A 21,972-nucleotide genomic window follows, 5' to 3' on the forward strand; every position below is an offset into this window, starting at 1 on the left:
GCGTGCACTTCTCATTGCGGTGGCCTCTCCTGTTGGGGAGCACAGGCTCCAGGCACGCAGGGTCAGCAGTTGTGACTCACAGGCTCTAGAGCACAGGCTCAGTAGTTGTGGAACATGGGCTTAGTTGCTCCACGGCATGTGGGATCTTTCCGGACCAGAACTTGAACCCGTGTCCCCTGCATTGGCAGGCAGATTCTTAACCACTGTGCCACCAGGGAAGTTCCAAGGATTAAGTTCTTAAAATGTGGTACTTTACATAATGTGGCTCCAAGTACCCAGTGAATGAATGACTTTTGTGGGAGCTGTTGAGGACAGGGGATGGGCTTTGGAGTTAGAAGGGAGTTAAATTCCTGCTTTTCTTTACTAGCTGTAAGGAGTTGGACAAGTTACTTAATGCCTCTGATCCTCAGTTTCTCGGTGCTCCCTTTATAGCAGTGTTACCGTTAAATGAGATCACTTTTACTAAGTGCCTGGTCCTGGGACATGTTATTTATCTTCAGTTATTTGCAGTGTAAACAATAGTGAATTCTGTTTATGTAGGGTGTTTGTTTATTTTCAGAATCGTCTAAAAGAAATTGAACAAAATCTCTCTAAAATAATGAGACTCGACAATGAAATTAAAGCTTTGGATAGCCGAAAGAAGCAAATGGAAAAAGATAATAGTGAACTGGAACAGAAAATGGAAAAGGTTTGTGGTGGTAGAATTTTGTTTTACTTCAGAATTTTGAGATTATTGTAATGAACCTCATTTGATTCCATTTTGACAGTCATGTTTTGAAACAAACATACAAATCTTGATGTTTGTGTTACTTCCATGTTTATGTTAAAAAGGATATTGAATAAGCTTTGGTTCATATTTTGTACCTCAGAGTGATACCTTGTTATACATTAAAGCTCTTTATTTTGGTTCTACACAGGTTTTTCAAGGGTCTGATGAGCAGCTAAATGATTTATATCACAATCACCAGAGAACAGTAAGGGAGAAAGAAAGGAGACTGGTAGAATGTCAGCGTGAACTGGAAAAATTAAATAAAGAATCTAGGCTTCTCAATCAAGAAAAATCAGAACTACTTGTTGAACAGGGTAAGAGACAGTGTTTACTTGGTCTTTTTCCCTATTGTAATATTACGCATTTTTTGCATGAATGACAAATCTCCAGGGAATTATGCTGAGTGAAAAAAGTCAGTCTCAAAAGATTATATATAGTATGTTTCCACTTTATATGACATTTTGAAATGCCAAAATTTTAGAAATGTAGAACAGATTAGTGATGGCCAGGGTTACCCAGTAGGAGGAAGAGCAGGAGGAAGGTTAATGTGGTTATGGTTTTAAAAAAAACAAGAAGGGTTCTTATGGTGTTGGAACTGTTCAGTATCTTCGCTGTCATGGTGGATATAAGAACCAACACAGTTGATAAAATTATGTAGAACTTAATACACACACAGATATGAGTAAAACTGGGGAAATAAGAATAAGATTGATGGATTGTATCAGTGTCAGTATCCTGGTTGTGATATACTATAATTTTGCAAATTGCTAAAAGAAAACACTATTTTTCTACTCAACAACAGTTCTGACGCCAGGTGTGTGTGGGTTTTTCCACACCAAGCAATTCTCCAATTCTCAGTGAACACCAACTAAGTGTCCTGTAATTTATTTCAGTTCTGACACTCCCTGTCCGGAGTTAGCATAGACCCCACAGATTAAGGGCTCAGTCCCATGAGACTGTCTCCCACTCCACTTCAGCTGCCAATCCCAAGTCCCAGGTTGTCTGGCACCTGTACTTCTGACCACTGGCTATAAATCAGGGGTTTCCACAACCCTTTTCTCAGGTTCAGTAATTTTCTATAACAGCTCCTAGAACTCAGGGAAGCACTTACTATTACCAGTTTATTAAGGATATAGGTCAGGAACACCCAGATGGAAGAGATGTATAGGGTAAAGTATGGGGGAGGGACATTGAGCTTTCATGCCTTCTCCACATGCGTGACTTGCCCAGCACCTCCATGTAGTATTCACCAACCTGGAAGCTCTTTGAATGCCATTGCTTAGGGTTTTTATGGAAGTAATCATGTAGACATGATTAATTAAGTCATTGGCCATTGGTGATTGAACTCAGACTTCAGCTCCTCCCCAGAAATGCGAGGGGTGGGTACTGAAACTTCCTACTCTGATCACAGAGCTGATTCCTCTGACGACTAGGTCCCATTCTCCAGGAGTCACCTCATTAGAATAAACTCAGGTACAGTTGAAAGGGACTTATAATGAATAACAAAAGATACTTCTCTCACCCCTATCACTGAGAAATTCTAAGCATTTTTTGGAGTTCTGTACCAGGAGCTGAAGACAAAAACCAAATATGTATTTCTTACTACATCTCAATACAATAGTTACCATTGGGGGAAACTGAGCAAAGGATGTAAGAGATCTTGCTCTTTTATTTTTTAAAAAATCAGCTGATAAAAAAATTACTATGATTGTGTTTTTTAAAGGTCGTCTACAGCTACAAGCAGATCGTCATCAAGAACATATGCGAGCTAGAGATTCATTAATTCAGTCTTTGGCAACACAACTAGAATTGGATGGCTTTGAGCATGGACCATTCAGTGAGAGACAGATAAAAAATTTTCACAAACTTGTGAGAGAGAGACAAGAAAAGGAAACAGAAACCGCCAGGCTACTGATGGTAAATACTGTTATTTTCTTTTGTTGGTATCAGATTGTCTAGTTGAATTGTTTTAATTTTTGGATTGACCTTATTTTGTCATATTTTTGGATTAGTGTTAGGATAAAATTTGCTATGAGATAGAATAAAACCTTTACGGAAGCAAATCTTTTAAAAGTTTATAAGTATAAAAGTACAAAGAAGATATACACCTATTTTTTTTATTTGATTTTAAGTAAAATTTCTTTTTAAAGCTAATTGTAAAGAAAAAGTTTGCTCGAAGTTAATAATGATTATCTCTGGGTTATGATCATTATATTTTTGTATGCTCTTCTATATTTTCCTCAGAGTGCATGTGTTACTTTTGCATCAGAGAAACTTTTTCTTAATGAAGTTTTTACTGAAAAAATTGTTAATGCTCATGCTTCTCATTATGTATTTAGAACGACTTTGCAGAAAAAGAGACTCTGAAACGAAAACAGATAGATGAGATAAGGGATGAGAAAACTGGACTAGGAAGAATAATTGAGCTAAAATCAGAAATCCTAACTAAGAGGCAGAATGAGCTGAAAAATGTGAAGTATGAATTACAGCAGTTGGAAGGATCTTCAGACAGGATTCTTGAACTGGACCAGGAGCTCACAAAAGCTGTAAGATACTATTTGAGTAATCTAATAAATTTAAGGTGTAAGATATTTAGAAGTATTTTTTCTTTTGGTAATCCTAAGATTATGGCCTTTTAATAAAAATATCAACATTGTCTATCAATCTCACGTAAAATGAATTTATCTGAATATCTTAATGACCCAACTCTGCTCCTGGAACCTGGTGGATTGAAAATTAGAATCATCTAAGGAAGCTTAAAAAAAACAAACTTATGCTTAGACCTTAAACTTTGCAAATAAAAATCTCTAAGAGTGGGGCATAGAAATGTGTTCAAAACAGAACTGGGTGATTCTTATGAGTACCTTGGTTGAGAACCACTTACCTAAGTTTTAAAAAAAAAGTATTTTCCCTCTAGGTTCCACACACTACAGATTTTATATGATTATTGCTATGTTATCGCTTTTTCTGTGGTAGAAACTTTCTTAGCCCACCTCTTCCTTTCATGAATTTCCAAAATTTCTTCTTTGTTTCTAATCTCTTCCCTTCCTTCACACCTCCATTACCAAAATAAGCATCCTAAAGCTTGGCAAATGCCACTTTCAGGTCCCGTCTTGATAATTTAAACATTTCTATTTACTCCCAAACTTAACATCTAGCATACATTTTTGTCAATTTAGCACAATATTGTCCTGTTGTGATGGGGAGATACTGTTCAGGGACCACATCACACTATTTTTAGTTTCTATATGCCAGGCAATGTAGTGAGTTACATGGCTACTTGATAAATGCTTAGTTATTGACTGACGAGTCACTAAACTGTATACTTAGGCATATTTTTCTTAATTTTGCACTAATTTTCATTTTTCCCTCCTGTTTGACTCTTCCAGATTCATTTACTAAGTCTCTACTGTTATAAAATAGTAAGGTAACTTTATAAGATATTTCTTAAAAATTTTATACCTTCTGCTTTTTCTGTTGTTGGATAGAATCAAACAGTAATATTTTGACCATCCTGAGGAGTAGCTGATTTCTAATACACTTTGTCATTATTTTAACACAACACATATAAACCTGTTCATTTATTTGAATTATTAAGGAACGTGAGCTAAGCAAAGCTGAGAAAAACAGCAATGTAGAAACTCTAAAAACAGAAGTAATAAGCCTTCAAAATGAGAAAGCAGATCTAGACAGGACCCTGCGTAAATTGGACCAGGAGATGGAGCAGTTAAATCATCATACAGCAACACGTACCCAGATGGAGATGCTGACCAAAGACAAAGTATGACCTTTCTTTTTGTTCTAATTATACTTTCTGGTATTTAAAATAGCTTATCTTACATTCATAATCATTACACTGTGAAGTATTTCGTTGATATTGGCTTTTTATTTTAGGGGTTAAGTGAACTTAATATAAAATAGACTTTCAAGTTTAAAAACTGTTTTCTAATTACAAAAAAATAATAATACAGAAGTGTATACACACAAACACACACATGTACATTGCTGTTAATTTTTATCATATACCATACAGAAGTTTTAATTTTTATATCATCAGACTTGTTATTCTTTTCTCTAATGGCTTAGAAAGTCCGTCCCCACTTTAAGAGTTTAAGAAATTTTCAGGAGTTCCTTGGTGGCCTAGTGGTTAGGATTTGGTGCTTTCACTGTCATGGCCCGGGTTCAGTCTCTGGTCGGGATGCTGAGATATTCCTCAAGCTGTGCGGCATGGCCAAAATTGAAAAAACAAGAAGAAATTTTATATTTTCTTCTTGCATTTTTGTAGTTTTATTTTTTAAGCCTAGAACTGTAATCAATCTAAAATTTATTTTTGTTCTTTATATATTGTGGAGATATTGAGCTTTATTTTTAAACGATTTTTTTTTTTCCTATAGGCTGACAAAGATGAACAAATCAGAAAAATAAAATCTAGGCACAGTGATGAATTAACTTCATTGTTAGGATATTTTCCCAACAAAAAACAGCTTGAAGATTGGCTTCATAGTAAATCAAAAGAAATTAATCAGACCAGGGACAGACTTGCCAAATTGAAGTAAGTAGTTACAACATTTGAAGATGTAGTAGAAGTCTCTTATTTCATGCTTTCACTTTTCATTGTTTTGAAATCATTTATTGTCATGAAGTGGTATGTCTTATTAATTGACTTTGATTTTCCTATATTTTACAAATTAAGTAAAATGGTAACAGTGAGTTGAGCTTCTTGTTCCTTGAAAGTTTACAGAACTAAGTGAGAGGGTTAAAATATTCCTTTATAAAAAGTGAGACCTGAAACTATAAAACTCCTAGAAGATAACATAGAGGAAAAGTTTCATTGTATTGAAATTGGCAATGATTTCTTGGATATGACACCAAAAGCACAGGCAGCAGCAGCAAAAATAGACAAATGGGACTATATCATACTTAAAAACTGCTGCACAGAAAATGGAACGATCAACGGGGAAAAGGCAATCAACAGAATGGGAGAAAACATTTGCAAATTATATATCTGATAAGGGGTTAGTATCCAGAATATGTAAAGAACTCATACAACTCAATAATAAAAAAACAAATACCCGGATTAAAAAAGTGGGCAGAGGGACTTCCCTGGTGGTGCAGTGGTTGGGACTCCGAGCCCCCAATGCAGGGGGCCCGGGTTCGATCCCTGCTCAGGGAACTAGATCCCACAACTAAGAGTTCGCATGCCACAGCCAGGGAGCCCACCTACTGCAACTAAGACCCGGCACAACCAAATAAATAAACAAATAAATATTTTTTTTTAAGAACGGGCAGAGGACTTGAATAGACATTTCTCCAAAGAATATATACAAATGGTCAACAAGCATATGAAAAGATGCTCAAGATGATGCTAATCATCAAGGAAATGCAAATTACAACCACAGTGATATCACTTCACACCACTTAGGATGAGCATTATCAAAAAAAACAGAAAATATAGTAGTGTGTTATAATAAGCTATAATGGAAAAGAATCTGAAAAAGAATAATATAACTGAATCACTTTGCTGTATACTTGAAACTGATACAACATTGTAAATCAACTATACTTCAATTTAAAAATAAAATAAAAAGTTGAAAAAAAACCCAAAATAACAAGTGTTGGTGAGGATGTTGAGAAATTGGAACCCTGTGCACTATTAGTGGGAGTGTAAAATGGTGCAGTTACTGTAGAAAACCTGTGGAGGTTCCTCAAAAAATTAGGAAAAGAATAACCAGATGATCAGCAATTCCACTTCTGAGTATATATTCAAACGAATTGAAAACATGATCTCAAAGAGATATTTGCTAATCCATGTTCACTGCAGCATTATTCACAATAGCCAAGAGGTGGAAGCAACCTAAATGATGGATGAATGGATAAAGAAAAATTGGTGTATGTATAATGGAATATTATTTATCTTTGAAAAAGAAAGAAATCCTCTCATATGCTATGACTTGATGAACCTTGAGGATATTATGCTTGAGGATATTAAAGTGAAGTAAGCTAGGCACAAAAACATAAGTACTGTTTGGTTCCACTTATGTGACGTATCCAAAGATGTCGAACTCTTAGAAAGTATGTAGAATGGAGGTTCAGAGTAGCCAGGGGACAGGGGCGGAGGGGGAGGGGGGGGAGTTGTTCAGTGGGTATAGAGTTTTAGTTTTGCAAGATGAAAAAGTTTTAGAGATCTGTTGCACAACAATGTGCATATGGTTAACACTACTGTGCTGTACAGTTAAAAATGGTTAAGATGTTAAATTTTATGTTTTTCCCACAATTTAAAAAAGTGATCAATTTTTTCAAATATCACCTTGAGTGGTACTTAGATAGGAGGGTCAAAAATTCCACAAATATTTTTGAGGAAGATAGTGGATTTGACCATGTTAAATTTGTGTTTCTTGTGGAAATGTCTGTTAGGGAGTAGAATACTGGAGTTTGAAGTTCAGAAGATTGGAAGTTGTTGCTTTGTAAGCGATAATTGGAGTCAGTAGGTCATGTCAACTTGAAGGAGTTATTCAAAGAGAAGAGAAAAAATTGTAGTCAGACTCCTGGAAAACACCAACATTTAAACTGTTGACAAGCAAAGGAAGAGAGGAGCAAGCGAAGTCAGTGCCCCAGGAGCCAGGGTGAGAACAAGACAGGAGTGATGTCTGGGTTGCCTTGAGAAAATAGTCTTTCAAGGAGGGGTTCAACCGTGTTTGGTGCTGCTGAGATAGTGCTCTTAATGAGCAATGCTCAATGGCTAAGATGGTGAGAGCATCATCTACATGTTATTTTTTTTCCAAATTTTTACTGTGACTCACAATGGGAAGTATCAAGATGAGGCACATGTGCACTCACACATTTATCTGAAACAAATTTCTTAAAATAGTACCTATCCTAACCACGCACAATCTACTCCAATATATTCTACGTATTATGCTTAATTTTTCAAAATATGCTGAATATAATGCATTGAATTGATTATATGACTTGCCTAATGCATCAAAACCTGTAAATTGAAAACCCCTGATCTATAGGGGCATGGAGGCTGGCTAGGATTATATTTAAGAGTTGGAGTGGAAATAAATTGTACTAGTGAGCAAAGTCTTTGATGAATGAGAGGCAGTGAATGATCAGGTTGTAAGTAGATGACAGCAACAAGTAGGGAACAAAGGAAAAGTTTTTACAGGAGGGAACGGAAGTACAGTTGTGAAAGGGTCCACACAGAGTTAGGAGAATGTTCTCCTTTTTTTCTCTTCCCTCCAGATCTGGCAAGCATATTCTCCTTGCTGAGGCTCTTAACCCAAGATCTAAGACCATGAACCCCTGCAAAACCAAGCAGGGTTTTGTCTGTACACATTTTTCTGGGAGCAGGCATATGACCAGGGTGAGTCCATGTGCTAGGGGTAGATTCAGGCAGTAGTGGACTGTTGCCATGACTTCTAAAAAAAAAGTGCTTGGTCACAGCAGACCTTTGTAATATTTTCTGGCAGAGTTTGTCTTGGATCTACCTTCTCACACTTTTCATTTCTCATATTTTAAAATTGTAATCCATATTTGTTCTTATTTTAGCAAGGAACTGGCTTCAGCTGAGCAAAATAAAAATCATATAAATAATGAGCTAAAAAGGAAGGAAGAGAAGTTGTCCAGCTATGAAGACAAACTGTTTGATGTTTGTGGTAGCCAGGATTTTGAAAGTGACTTAGACAGGCTTAAAGAAGAAATTGAAAAATCCTCAAAACAACGAGGTAGGTTACCTACTTTCTATTAGAAAAGGCATTTTGATGTTTTTGAATTTTTGTTCACAGGTAACTATTAAGGATGGGAGATTTTTAAGCTTGGTTCTGGAGCTTGGTGGCTTAAGTTTCAGTTCTGGTTCTACAACCTACTTGCTGTGTGACTTTGAGCAAGTTTTCGAAACCTTTCTGTACTTCAGATTCATTAATAATTGCCTACCACGTGTAGGGTGTTAGGGAGGAGTAAATGAGATTATAGTTTCTGGCACATAACAAGCTCTAAAAGTTTTATTATACTTGTGTGTTACCAGAAAATAATTTCTACAAATCTGAATGTATTGTGCCCTTGGGAAGATTTAAATATCAGAATTTTGATTTCTTTCATTGTGTGTTTATAAAGCAAGAAGAATAATCATGTATTTACAGAAAAGGATATAACCATGTTGACAAAACTATATTTTATATTCTTTTCACTGGGAGTATATATATATTTTTTTAAATAGCCATGCTGGCTGGAGCTACGGCAGTTTACTCGCAATTCATTACTCAGCTAACGGATGAAGACCAGTCGTGTTGCCCTGTCTGTCAGAGAGTTTTTCAGACAGAAGCTGAATTACAAGAAGTCATCAGTGATTTGCAGTCTAAGCTGAGGCTTGCTCCAGATAAGCTCAAGTCAACAGAATCAGAGCTAAAGAAAAAAGAAAAGCGGCGTGATGAAATGCTGGGACTAGTGCCCATGAGGTGAGAATAGGGATTTACCATTACTGTACCTGTACAGCAACACTGTAAGAGGTACCTATTCCACTGTCTTAACATATGGTAGGTATTCAGTAAGCAAGAGTTGAATGAATAAAGGTTAAAGTCAGGATTCTAAGCCAGTATGCTCATCTCATGTTATTTATGTGATAAGAAAATTATTTTGTTTCAAGATAAGCTTGTTTCTTAAACTAGTCACAGGGTAGATATAATCTTTAATTTGTGTATGTTTGTTTCATTCCTGAGACTTGGCTTGAGGGCAGAAATTTTGATAGATTTTATAACTATGTGTCACTTTCTAAACCCAGCAAAGAATTAAAGTACCGGAAAGCTCCCCTCGAGACAAATTTTAAACTATACTTTTATGTTTTTCTCACTTCCAGAAAGAATGAATCATAGATGATTTCTATTGTTTATTTTTCCCTTGCTTGTATAAGAAGTTCAGATGATTTTCTATTTATAAATAAAATCAAGTCAGAAAGTATGTGATGATTGCCTTCGTGTCTCCCAGAGCACAAAGATGGTCACAGAGACCAATAAGATATGACCTTCATGGAGCTGATGGTCTATGTAAGGAGAAAAGCTCTCAGAATTAGACATAGAAAGCTGGGCTTAATAAAATACTTAATTGGTTCAAATAAATGCATTAATTAGGAAGAGAGAAGCCAGTGGACTACAGAATGAGAATAGGATTTTGAGAACAGGGTAGGAGGAGGGATGTAAAGCATAGGGAAGGTGGTTTGACTTATTTAAGAGGAGGAAAGGGGAGAGGGTGTGTGTAAAGGGTAGGAGAATAAGACCTGTGCTGCAGTAGAAACATTATCTGGAGTTTGAGAACTTATTTGTAGTGATTGATTCACATAAGTAGGGAAGATAGAGCTACAATTATGTTCAGACCTAGTTATAGCTCTATTAGGTGATGGGGAGCCATCCTAAGAGATTTAATGAAAGATGTGTTTTAGGAAAATTAATCTAATGTTAATACATTGGATGAAAGTGAGACAAACTCTGGAAGCAAAAAAACCCGGAGGGTATGTTGTCCTGGAAAACTGAAGAGGAGTTTAAGGAAAAGAAGGAAGGGAAGATGCAGGAAGATGTGCTTTGTGGTAGCCAGCCTCTAAGATGGTCCCCAATGATCCCTGCCTCCTGGTATTCACACTCTTGTATTAGTCTTCTCTCATGTTCCAGGATTGGTCTGTGTAACCAATAAAATACAACGGAAGTGATATCATGTCCCTTCCGGCATGTCCCATACCATCATGAATGAAATTTCAGCTGAAAATGTACCTCTTTATCATTTTTCTTAGTACTGACTTGGGTTCATTTTTTATAACACCTCATTTAAATAAAAGCTCAGTATTTTTCCCACAGGTGTTTTTCAATACTGTATCTGCTTTGGTCCCTTTTACATAAAATTCCCTTGGAAAAAGAATGCTGTCACAAAATTGAATTTCTGAAAAATTTAAAAGCAAAAGAGAAAACCCTACTAGAGCTCAGTAACCATTCACTCAGGAAATATCTTTACTGTTTCTTAGAATACTTATTTTAGCATCTTAGGTAATCATCAGAAAAGAAGGCACCAAAACCTGGACCACATCAATAAGGGGTTTTTGTGTGTGTGTGAAAATGTAAAAATGGGGTTAAAATTGAATGTATGCCTGTAGTTCTCCGCAAAAATGTCCCAGTCAAGTGAGTGCTTGACTGTCATTAGGCTATCATAGCTTTGTCACTTTCTAGGTACTGGGTACATAACTTAAGAGCAACTTCTGGTCTATAACACTGGGAAGTAATGTGAGCATGAATTATTCATAATCTGAATATGTTCATATTTATTCAGGGAATTTTTTCATTGCTCTGGTATAAAAAATTACAGGTCTCTGTCACTCAGATCAATTCAGGTTGGCATTTCTTGGTCATAGTATAGACTTTAAAAAAATCATTAAGTAATAACAGTATCTAAGAGCTAATCCTTGAGTTTCTGGTTTATTATAAGGCTCCCATTAGAAACCAATTTAATTTATTATACTAATTTGATATTAAGAATTTGGGATTTTTCTGAAATAAGCTTAATAACTTTTTTTTTAAAGATTACATACAAGTTTTATTGTTTCAGCGGTATCAACAAAAATAGGTGTGGGGCCAGTACCTGCCATAGGGATGGTAATTCGTTAACTAGAGTAGCAGCAGTAAAATGGGTTTAACAGCTTTTGTACCATAAACCCATGTATCATTTGACTGATACATGGGTTTCCTTCTTTCCTATTTTCTTCCTATTTCCTTCTTTCCTATTTTCTTTCCTTCCTTTCTTCTGTCCTTCCATCATTTTTTAAACTTTTTTATTTTAAAATAATTTTAGACTTACAGAAAATTTACAAAAATAGTACAGAGAATTCACATATACCCTTCACCCAGCTTCTCCTGATGTTCACAGTTTATGTAACCATAATATGATTATCAAAATCAAGAAATTAACTTTGATATAATTCTATTAATTAAACTACAAACCATATTTGAATTTTAGCAGTCTTTCTATTTAACATCCTTTGTCTATTTCAGGATCCAACTCAGGATTCCCACATTGCACATACTTGTTATTTCTCCTTAGGCTCTTGTAGTCTACCATAGTTCTTCTTTGTCTTGACAGTCTTTCTTTGTCTTTCATGGTCTTGACACTTATGATGAGTATGGTCAGGTAATTTGTAAAATATCTTTCAGTTTGGCAAACAACACGGTAAAACTTGCTGCTTTCAAGATCTGTCAATAGGTACTATTTATAAAATCAGTGGACAGAGGTTTGAGGAGAAACAGGATATTTACATTTTCTTCAGTGTATTTCTCCTATGATACTTATCGATTACATAGAGAAAAATAGTAACTTTACAATGGGTAAATCTGGCTGACATCATCTTAACTAAGAGTAACATACTGACATCATATACCCACTGATATGTTGCCCTAAGAAGGATACAACATCACTTCTGTGGTATTCTTGCCAAAAATACATAACCTCAATCTCATTATGAGAAAACATTAGATTGCTTATTTTTAATTGTGTGTGTTCTGTGAAGGCAAAGCATAATTGATTTGAAGGAGAAGGAAATACCAGAATTAAGAAACAAACTGCAGAATGTGAACAGAGACATACAGCGCCTAAAGAATGACATAGAAGAACAGGAAACACTCTTGGGTACGATCATACCTGAGGAAGAAAGTGCTAAAGTGTGTCTGACAGATGTTACAATTATGGAGAGGTTCCAGGTAAGTTTACTGCAGTTTAAGGCAGACTAAAACTTGTTTCATGGTGGTTTGAATATGAAATGTGAGTATTAAAGATAGTAGCTAGTATTCTGGTACAGATTGTGTTTAGAGTTCCCTATCCTGAATTTTAGGTAGTCTCAGGGAGTAACTGCTTAGCTTATTTATATTCCTGAGTTTAGATTTTATTATCTATAAGTTCTGAGAATTAAGAAGTAGTCTTGTTTATTTTTCTTTTTTAGTCTGCTTCCTTTTGTTTACATCATTTAAATTAATTTCATCATAAAAATTAATTTTATTTTTATCCTTTAAAATTTGTTAAAATTATATCTGAGAGCAGTTACAAATTAGATTTTTAAAAGTCATTAAAAGCAGTTAATTCTTAAAGATTTTGAATAATGATAATGGCATAAGTTTCTTAAAGGAAATAACTTTGATTTATTCTTAAGATGGAACTTAAGGATGTTGAAAGAAAAATTGCACAGCAAGCAGCTAAACTCCAAGGACTAGATTTGGATAGAACTGTTCAACAAGTAAACCAGGAAAAACAAGAAAAACAACACAAATTAGATACAGGTAATAGAGTCTGTTTCCTTATAAAGACTTCAACATTCCCAACATATGCTTTTTACCATAAATTTTATAACTATTATGTGGACAAAGAACAGTCTTTCTTCCAGTCCATGGTATATGCAGTTTCTTTTCTCAAAGGCATCACTTCTCCTCTGTTTCCTTTCTTTGCAGAACAGATTTTGAATGATGAGTAACAAATGAGCTGTACTCTTTCTCAGTCATATCTGCCCTATTCAGGAGGGGACAGCAAGCAGGTTTGGGAGCTGGACAGGTTCTTGTGGCATTTTTATTGCAGTAGGTGGGACCCACAGAAACTCAGCCTTTGTGAATGCCACAGAGACCTATAAAACTGGAATGAGGCTGCTTATAGTATTTTCTATACCCTTACATTAATCACTGTATCAATATGTTTTCATGCAGTTTCCAGTAAGATTGAATTGAATCGTAAGCTTATACAGGACCAGCAGGAACAAATTCAGCACCTAAAAAGTACAACAAATGAACTTAAATCAGAGAAACTTCAGATATCCACTAATTTACAACGTCGTCAGCAACTGGAGGAGCAGACTGTGGAATTATCCACTGAAGTTCAGTCCTTATACAGAGAAATAAAGGTAAAAACATTCATATATATTAGTTTTAAAAATCAGTTCAAATATGTGAAATTCTCTTTATTGGGGCAATGGCCAGAACTATGGTTATTGTGAGGATCAAGTGAAAATGGTATATAGAACTTCTACTAATAGGTAAAAATTTCTGGAAGATTTATTGACCATAATAAGGAAGAACTGGCTGCCTGGTTAAGTAGTGAACTTCCTGTTACTGGTGGTGGCTGGCTAACTCCATATAAGGATTCCTACTTGTATGGGAGGTTTGTCTTATCTACAGATCCTATATCCATGACAGACACTGCCTCTCAGGCATAGCACTTTTTCTTTTTAATTCCAGATGTAGTCTCGGAATACTTCCCACTACACTGAGCAGGCACTGAGTTGACACATGGAATGGAACCCATTTGGCATCCCTCATCTAGATTTATCAAATCTAAGACCCAACCAATTAAATCTGGTTAGAATCTGATTAGAATCTGTTACTAATTACTATAAATGTTTCTTAAGTAGTTTTGGATTACAAAATAACAGAGGCTTAGAGTATGGTATAAAATGTACTACCTTACATTTGTATTTTTTATTGCTTATAAAGCACTTTGACATTAAACCGTTCAGTGTCTCATTTTGTATTCAGTGTGTCATTTTGATAAATGTGACTAAATCTCCTTTTTATAGGAAAAGAAATTGAGACTTACAGATATCCCATGACTTGCCCAAATTCATACAGTTAGTAGGAGGCAGGGTTAATTTTCTGGTAGGTCTTCTGATGTGTAAGACATTTGACTTCCCACCACACCAAACTACTTCCTAATATAAAATATTCCTACATTGAAGTAATACTAAATAATTATTTCTACCTTTATGGATTCATTAGGTATTTCAGGATCTTAAAGTACTTGAGGATCATGGTTTTGAACAGTGGTTATTGTATACTTATTCTGTAGAGATGTTATAAGGCCAAATGATGTGGAGTTCTGATTAGTAAAATAGTTTGTTATTTGAAAACCCCTTTCCTTCCAAAATAAGTGTGGGCACACCAACATCAATGTACTAGTATGCTTTCATTACCATAAAATATCTACTTAGCCTCAGCAAACTAAGCTTAAGATCAAAAGTTCCTTTATGATCGAGACAGGCTACAGCAGACTGTGGACCTTTCGGGTACAGAGAAAAATATTCTACCTTCAGGATGCTTTGGCTGCTCAAATTCAGAAACACTTATGGAAGTAGGTATAGTTGAACAGTCCCTAGTTGCTGTGCTTATTAATTCAGCAGGCAGTCAGAATACCAATGTCAGGAACGTCGGTGCATCTTATCTCACCTTGGATAATCCCTTGATGGAAGTAGAAACATCAAAATGTAACCCTTCCTTTAAAATTCCATTTCCACTCAGGATTTACAGCTTCCAGAAAGTAATGTTGAAATGTCTGGAACAAGTAAGGAATATGGGAATTGCCCCTTCTCGTAAGTCTCTGTGGCAGTTGTCAGCCCTCTGTAGAGTCAGCAGAGGAATCTTGCTCATCTATAACAGCAGCCTTGAAGGAACTTTATGAACTTTTGGTCATTAGTAGTAAACCAGCTTCAGAAAACACATCTGAAGAAGTTTTCTGTCAATCAAAGACAGTAACTGAGGGCCAAACAGGTATTAAGGACCTTTCTGAAAGGTGGACCCAAAATGAGCATCTTACAGCTACCGAGAATGAACAGGTCTCCTTTCATCAGGCCGTATCTGTATCAGTGAAGACGGAAGAATTAACAGACACTTCAGCTGACACTAGAGTAGAAGATGTAGAAAATATTAACTTCAGGCGTCTAGGTGATGGCCTGTTAGTACTGATAAGGAAGGTGTCCCCAAGTCTAAGGAGTCAATAAATGAGAGCAGTTCTGTCACTCTAGCCTCAGATGAAACTTCTAATCAACTACATTGCACCTTTGGTGTAGAAATTTCACCCAGACTTTTAGCAGGTAAGGAGGATGCACTCAATCAGACTTCTGAGCAAACTGAGTCCTTGTCATCCAGTTTCATATTGGTTAAAGATCTGGGTCAGGGCACACAGGCCTGAGACCAGAGAAAATGTCTGTTCTGAAGCTGCAGGGCCACTTCTAGAATTTGAACCACCTACCAGCCATCCATCATCAAGTCCCTCCTTTCTTGCACCATTAATTTTTCCTGCTGCAGACATTGATTGGATCCTCCATGCCGGCTTTACTTTGCAGGAAGCTCTTGGGGCTTTGCATCGAGTTGGTGGAAATGCAGACCTTGCACTTCTTGTTTTGCTAGGAAAGAACACTGTAGTTCCTACACAACCATGGAAAAGTGGACTAGACCATACTCCGTTCCCTTAAAAAAAGCTATATATCTACACACACACACACACACACACACACACACACACACACACACACACACACACACACACACACACACACTTGCTGTAGAAACCTGCAAGCAGAATGTTGAGCTGTATTTTTTTTTAAAGTTTTTTTTTTCAGTCAAAATAATTTATGATCTCTTGTCTGATGAACTTGTCTAATCTTTTGTTAAAATTTGGGCCTTTTTAAATGTATCGGCAGTACGTGCATACAAAAGCTTTTTATTATTAAGATGATGTATTCTGGAATAAAACTGATGGTTTTGTGTATAACATACCATTTTAGAATGAGAGTGAATACTTTAAAAAGCAGAAGTCATGAGAAATCCCACTACCCATGCAGCTAAAAGCAGATAAACTTTATAATTTGGCTGTGTCTGTGCTGAAGGCAAGGTATGGCTTGTTAACTCAATTTTTGGTTTACAAACTTGATCACATGGTTTTGTGTTTGGAATCATACTTAGTGCTCTGTGTATTATGATTCATCAGTTGTAACAGAAAATGGAGGAATAATTGAAAAAAAAAGTTCTTTTATGATCATATTTCCATCTGTAAAAGAAAGACCTGGACTGAAAGAGCTTTCCTATTCTTCAGTCACACAGAGCTGATATGGGCCCCTACAAACTCATGAAAATTTATACCTGAAGCCACATGCTCATATAATTGGGAGTACGTGGTGTAGATTAAGAATCAAGTCAGTGGCTGACGCAGTATAGCATAGTGGTTAAAAGAAAGACTCTGGAGCTGGATGAGATTTGAATCCTGGCTCCTTCATTTACTGGCTTTTGGGACCCTGGACAAATCATCTCTGTGCTCATCTGAAATATAGCAGGAAAATAATGTACCTTCCTCATAGGGTTGTTGGAAGGAGCGAATGAATTGACTTTTAAAGCCTGGTACATAGAAAGTGATTTTATTATGAAGTCTGACACCTGAAATAAGGTAATGGAATGTTATATAAGACCTTATATTTTTTATATCCTTAGGATGCTAAAGAGCAGGTAAGCCCTTTGGAAACAACATTGGAAAAGTTCCAGCAGGAGAAAGAAGAATTAATCAACAAAAGAAATACAAGCAACAAAATAGCACAGGATAAAGTAAGATTTCATGTATATATTTACTTATCAAAAATATATGTTAAAATTATTATTCAGAGCACCATGTTGGATACTAGTATTTCACATGAAATTAAAAACATGATGAAATAGTATTTTCATATTTGTGACATAATCTTAACATTCAAAATTTTTTAGAATGATTAAATGTAAATTATTTTGCTTCTTGATCTAAAATAGAAGTTGAGAATTGAGACCTTTTAATCTAATCCCATAGGTAATAAAGGGAGATCATAAAATTTGAGTTCAGATAAAATCTGCTGGTGATGGAAACTGGAACCCGGGGCTTCTAACTTCCAAGCCAGTGTTTCACTGTACTCTCCTATTAAGTTTTTGTTATCTTAATAAAAGATACTCCTTGGAAATAAATCTTCTTAAATGCCCTAGTCCCAACTACTGTATTTTTAATAAATATTTTTCCACAGATAAATGATATCAAAGAGAAGGTTAAAAATATTCATGGTTATGTGAAAGACATTGAGAATTATATTCAAGATGGAAAAGACGACTATAAGAAGGTAATTTAAAACTATTTAATTGAATATAATTTAAAATGATTTATTTGTTTATATTTTTATTTCTTGTGCTTAAGAAATTTTCATTTTTGTAGCAAAAAGAAACTGAACTTAATAAAGTAATAGCTCAACTAAGTGAATGCGAGAAACACAAAGAAAAGATTAATAAGGAAATGGGAATCATGAGACAAGATATTGATACACAGAAGGTAGGTCCTATTTTGGCTAATGATTTATGGTGGCACTTATACCAGTAACATTCTTATCTTTCTTTTTTATTTTTTACTTTTATTTCCAATACTTGTATTGAGTAGAAATGCAGACAGTAGAGAAAAGCGATTCTTTTTTTTTTTAATGTGTATATGTTTATATAAAAAGTATGTTCCTTTTTTATGTTACTGAGAGACAAAATTTTCCTTTGGCAGTATAAAAAGAGACATATTTTCATTTGTAAAATGAAATAATAAAAAAAGGTGCACTTGGTATAACTCAAGCTGTTGTGATTCTTTTCATCATAACATTTTTACCTGATTGTATTCTTTTTTTTAATTTATTTTTTATTAAAGTATAGTTGAATTACAGTGTTGTGTCAATTATTGCTGTACAGCAAAGTGACTTAGTTACATATATATATATTCTTTTTCATATTCTTTTCCATTATGGTTTATCACAGGATATTGATTATATTTCCCTGTGCTATACAGTAGGACCTTGTTGTTTATCCATTCTATATATACCAGTTTGCGTATGCTAATCCCAAACTCCCAGTCCAACCCTCTCCCACCCTCCTCCCCCTTGGCCACCATAGTCTGTTCTCTATGTCCCTGATTCTGTTTCATAGATAGGTTCATTTGTGTCACATTTTAGATTCCACATATAAATGATATCCTATGGTTATTTATCTTTCTGACTTACATAGTATGATAATCTCTAGTTGCATCCATGTTGCTGCAAATTGCATTATTTTGGTTTTTTTTATGGCTGAGTTCCCTTGTGTATATGTAACACATCTTTATTCATCTGTTGATGGACATTTAGGTTGTTTCCATGTCTTGGCTATTGTGAATAGTGCTGATATGAATATAGGGGTGCACGTATCTTTCTGAATTATAATTTTGTCTGGATATATGCCCAGGAATGAGGTTGCTGGATCATATGGTAATTCTGTTTTTAGTTTTCTGAGGAACCTCCATACTGTTTTCCACAGTGGCTGTACCAACTTACATTCCCACCAACAGTGTAGGAGGGTTCCCTGAGAAAAGCAATTCTAATAACATTGTCTTTTCTTCTTTCCTTTTTTTGTATTTATTTTCAGTAAAAGACTTACCTGGTAAAAGTTTAAACATAAAAGCATAAAATTAGAGTCTCCTTCCCCTTCTGCCAATTCTCAATCTCACTTCTAGATATCATTCTTAAAAGTTGTCTGTAAGTAAAATATGTATATACTAAGTTGTTTTTCAGTTGATTCCTTTATCATTTACTTTCTTGATTAAGGAAATTAATTTCTACAGTATAATTAAAATCACATTAAGAAAATAATTTTCAGCATGCCTTATATAAGCATGATAGTTAATGCCTTTAAAAACTACACCGTTTCTCTGTTCCTGCTGTTTTGAATAAAATTTGCTATTTGAATGCTTTAATCACTTGGTTATAAATAATGGTTAAAATCTCTTTGAAGATTAGCCATACCCGTTTTCTGCAGAATCTCTGGCCATAGTGCCAGGAATGTCAAATACATGAATATCAGTCAAAGGTAAATCAAATCTCTGCCATCTAATAAATGCTATATAAATTTATGATGCATGTATAACAAAATACTTAGTTATCACTAGCTTATATGTGGGTTTTCTATTTAAAATCACAGTCTATAAATCAGTAATGTCCATACAAATATAGAGAGATAATTAAGATACACCAGTCTGTGACCCTTTTCAAGTTGAAGGTCTAAATTTAGTGGATCTGACTATATTAGTTTACTTTTATAACCTACCGTGTTCTAGAAATTGTTTACTAAGTTATATACATAGAGTAATGCTAAATAACATTTTAAATTGATGAGAAAATGAGACAATGTGGAAATAAGGACAAGAAGAAGGCAATGAAACCAGGAGAGTAGTAAGTATATAAAATGTAGGCCATGAAATCTGATATGCTTGCTAAAGATTTTAGTAGTCACATGAAGAGAGAAAGTCATAATTAATTAAGTTTCACATTGTCTCAAAGCTAAAAAGAAACCAGTTCTCTGGACTGAGACCAGAGAAAAATGTCTCCATAGGCATTCATGGAAAGGAAGACACTGTATAGATTAATAAAAAGCAGGTCTTCAACAAACTTCATGGTTGGTTTTGTTTGTTTGTTTGTTTGTTTGTTTTTACAGTGTGTTTCAGCACCTTTATCATCCCTTGATGAGTGTAGAAGGTGGTGTGATTGGAGCCTAAAATATATGTTAGAGTGTTTGGAGAGCAAAAGTTAGCTATAGGCACCCATCAGGATCACCTGGGTTTTTCCCACTCCTAAGTGTATAATAACGTAAAACAAGAAAACGTAAAACATATGTTTACATAAAAACTTGTACAAGAATGTTTATAGCAACATTATTCATGACAGTCAAAATATGGAAAACAGCCCAAATGGTTATCAACTGATGAACAGATGAATAAAATTTGGTATATTCATATGTATTTGTCAGGGATCTCCAGAGAAGCAAAACCAGTAAGAGATCAATAAATATAGATATAGATAAAGATATAGATATAGATAAAGAAATTTATTATAAGGAATTAACTCAAGTGATTGTGGAGGCTGAGATGTCCCAAGATCTGTGGTTGGCAAGCTGGAGGCTCAGGAGAGCTTGATGGTATAGTTCCAGTTTGAGTCTGAAGCCTGAGAACTGGGAGAGCTAATAGGCTCTAGATCCAAGAAGAGCCGAGGTTTCAGTTTAAATATGAAGGCAGGAAAAAACCACTGTCCCACCTCATATAGTCAGGCAGGATGAGTTATCCCTTATTCAGCCTTTTTTGTTCTGTTCATGTCTTTAGTTGACTGGATGAGGCCCACCCACATTAGGAAGGGCAGTCTGCTTTACTTATTCAGTCTACCAGTGTAAATGTTAATCTCATCCAGAAACACTGTCAAAGACACTCAGAATAATGTTTGACCAAATGTCTTGGCACCCTGTGGTGTCAAGTTGACACATAAAATTAACCATCATGGAATGTTACTCAGCTATTAAAAGGAATGAAATATTGATAGATGCTGCAACATGGACAAACCTTGAAAACATTATGCTAAATGAAGTCAATCACAAAAGACTGTATTGTATGATTCCATTTATATGAAATGTACAGAATAGGCAAATCCATAGAGACAGAAAGCAGAGAAGTGTTGCTGGGGGTTGGGGGGAAGGAAAGAAAAGGGAATAGAGAGTGACTGCTAATGGGTATGGAGTTTCTATTTGGGGTGATAAAATGTGCTGGAATGAGAACCTTGTGAAAATACTGAAACCACTGAATTGTGCACTTTAAATTGGTGAATTTTATGATATATGAATTACATCTCAAACTTAAAAAAGAAAAATCACCTGGGTTATTGAAAATACACATCTCTTTCTCCATTCCAGACCAATAAATGGGAACCTCTGGGGCATGGGCATACGCATACGCATGTATATTTTGTTAAAGTTCCTCAGGGGTTCTGATGTATCCCCTTAACTATCAATCACTGAGTCAGAGCACCGCATGGCTTTCAGGAAATCCTCTATAAATGGCATTTTTGCCAACCAGACTTTTGGTGGATTTTGGAATCGGGTTTATTCAGCATATTACTCTATCACAGGTAACTAGAAAGCAGCTAATTTTTATGGTTCCTTTAAGTGGCCAGCTGCATGCATTAACTGCTCTGAGCTGAGTGATTGGGGTTACTATCTAAGAGTTGAGGAGCCTAACAGCTTATTTACGCACTTAAGCCCTATTAAATTTACTCCACAGAATTTTAAAATTTGGAAGTTTAATAATCTTCCTCATTTTTCAGATGAAGGGAACTGGAGGTGACCTGAATTGCCCAAGGTCACAAAAGTAGTGAGTAACAGAGGTAGAACTTGACCCTACATTGTCAAATTGCTAGTATAATAGAAAAACAGTTTTGGTGTAGTACACCTGCATCTGGTTTTCTCTGATACTTCATCTCTTCTTTCTCTCCTATTTTCTATTTTGAAGACTGTAACTGGAATTTTTACTGCTTAAAGTATAAGGACAGATTTGACCCAAAAGGTATTTCACTAGCAATTATT

The 21,972-nt window shown here is 35.3% G+C and overlaps 1 protein-coding gene across 5 annotated transcripts in view; it reads left to right on the forward strand.

The window, feature by feature from the left end:
* The window catches only part of RAD50 (RAD50 double strand break repair protein), a 244,454-nt gene that overhangs the window by 176,176 nt on the left and 46,306 nt on the right, over positions 1 to 21,972 (forward strand). For all 5 annotated transcript variants that reach the window (XM_036846296.1, XM_036846297.1, XM_036846301.1 and 2 more), the window contains 14 exons: positions 560 to 688; positions 918 to 1,083; positions 2,493 to 2,686; positions 3,109 to 3,315; positions 4,368 to 4,550; positions 5,164 to 5,321; positions 8,321 to 8,496; positions 8,988 to 9,225; positions 12,309 to 12,498; positions 12,945 to 13,071; positions 13,489 to 13,682; positions 17,038 to 17,148; positions 17,592 to 17,684; positions 17,777 to 17,890. In XM_036846296.1, coding sequence (XP_036702191.1) covers positions 560 to 688; positions 918 to 1,083; positions 2,493 to 2,686; positions 3,109 to 3,315; positions 4,368 to 4,550; positions 5,164 to 5,321; positions 8,321 to 8,496; positions 8,988 to 9,225; positions 12,309 to 12,498; positions 12,945 to 13,071; positions 13,489 to 13,682; positions 17,038 to 17,148; positions 17,592 to 17,684; positions 17,777 to 17,890 — 2,280 coding nt within the window. The remainder of the gene's footprint in view (positions 1 to 559; positions 689 to 917; positions 1,084 to 2,492; positions 2,687 to 3,108; positions 3,316 to 4,367; positions 4,551 to 5,163; positions 5,322 to 8,320; positions 8,497 to 8,987; positions 9,226 to 12,308; positions 12,499 to 12,944; positions 13,072 to 13,488; positions 13,683 to 17,037; positions 17,149 to 17,591; positions 17,685 to 17,776; positions 17,891 to 21,972) is intronic.

Source organism: Balaenoptera musculus, chromosome 3 (genome assembly GCF_009873245.2).
Source record: "Balaenoptera musculus isolate JJ_BM4_2016_0621 chromosome 3, mBalMus1.pri.v3, whole genome shotgun sequence".
NCBI lineage: Eukaryota > Metazoa > Chordata > Mammalia > Artiodactyla > Balaenopteridae > Balaenoptera > Balaenoptera musculus.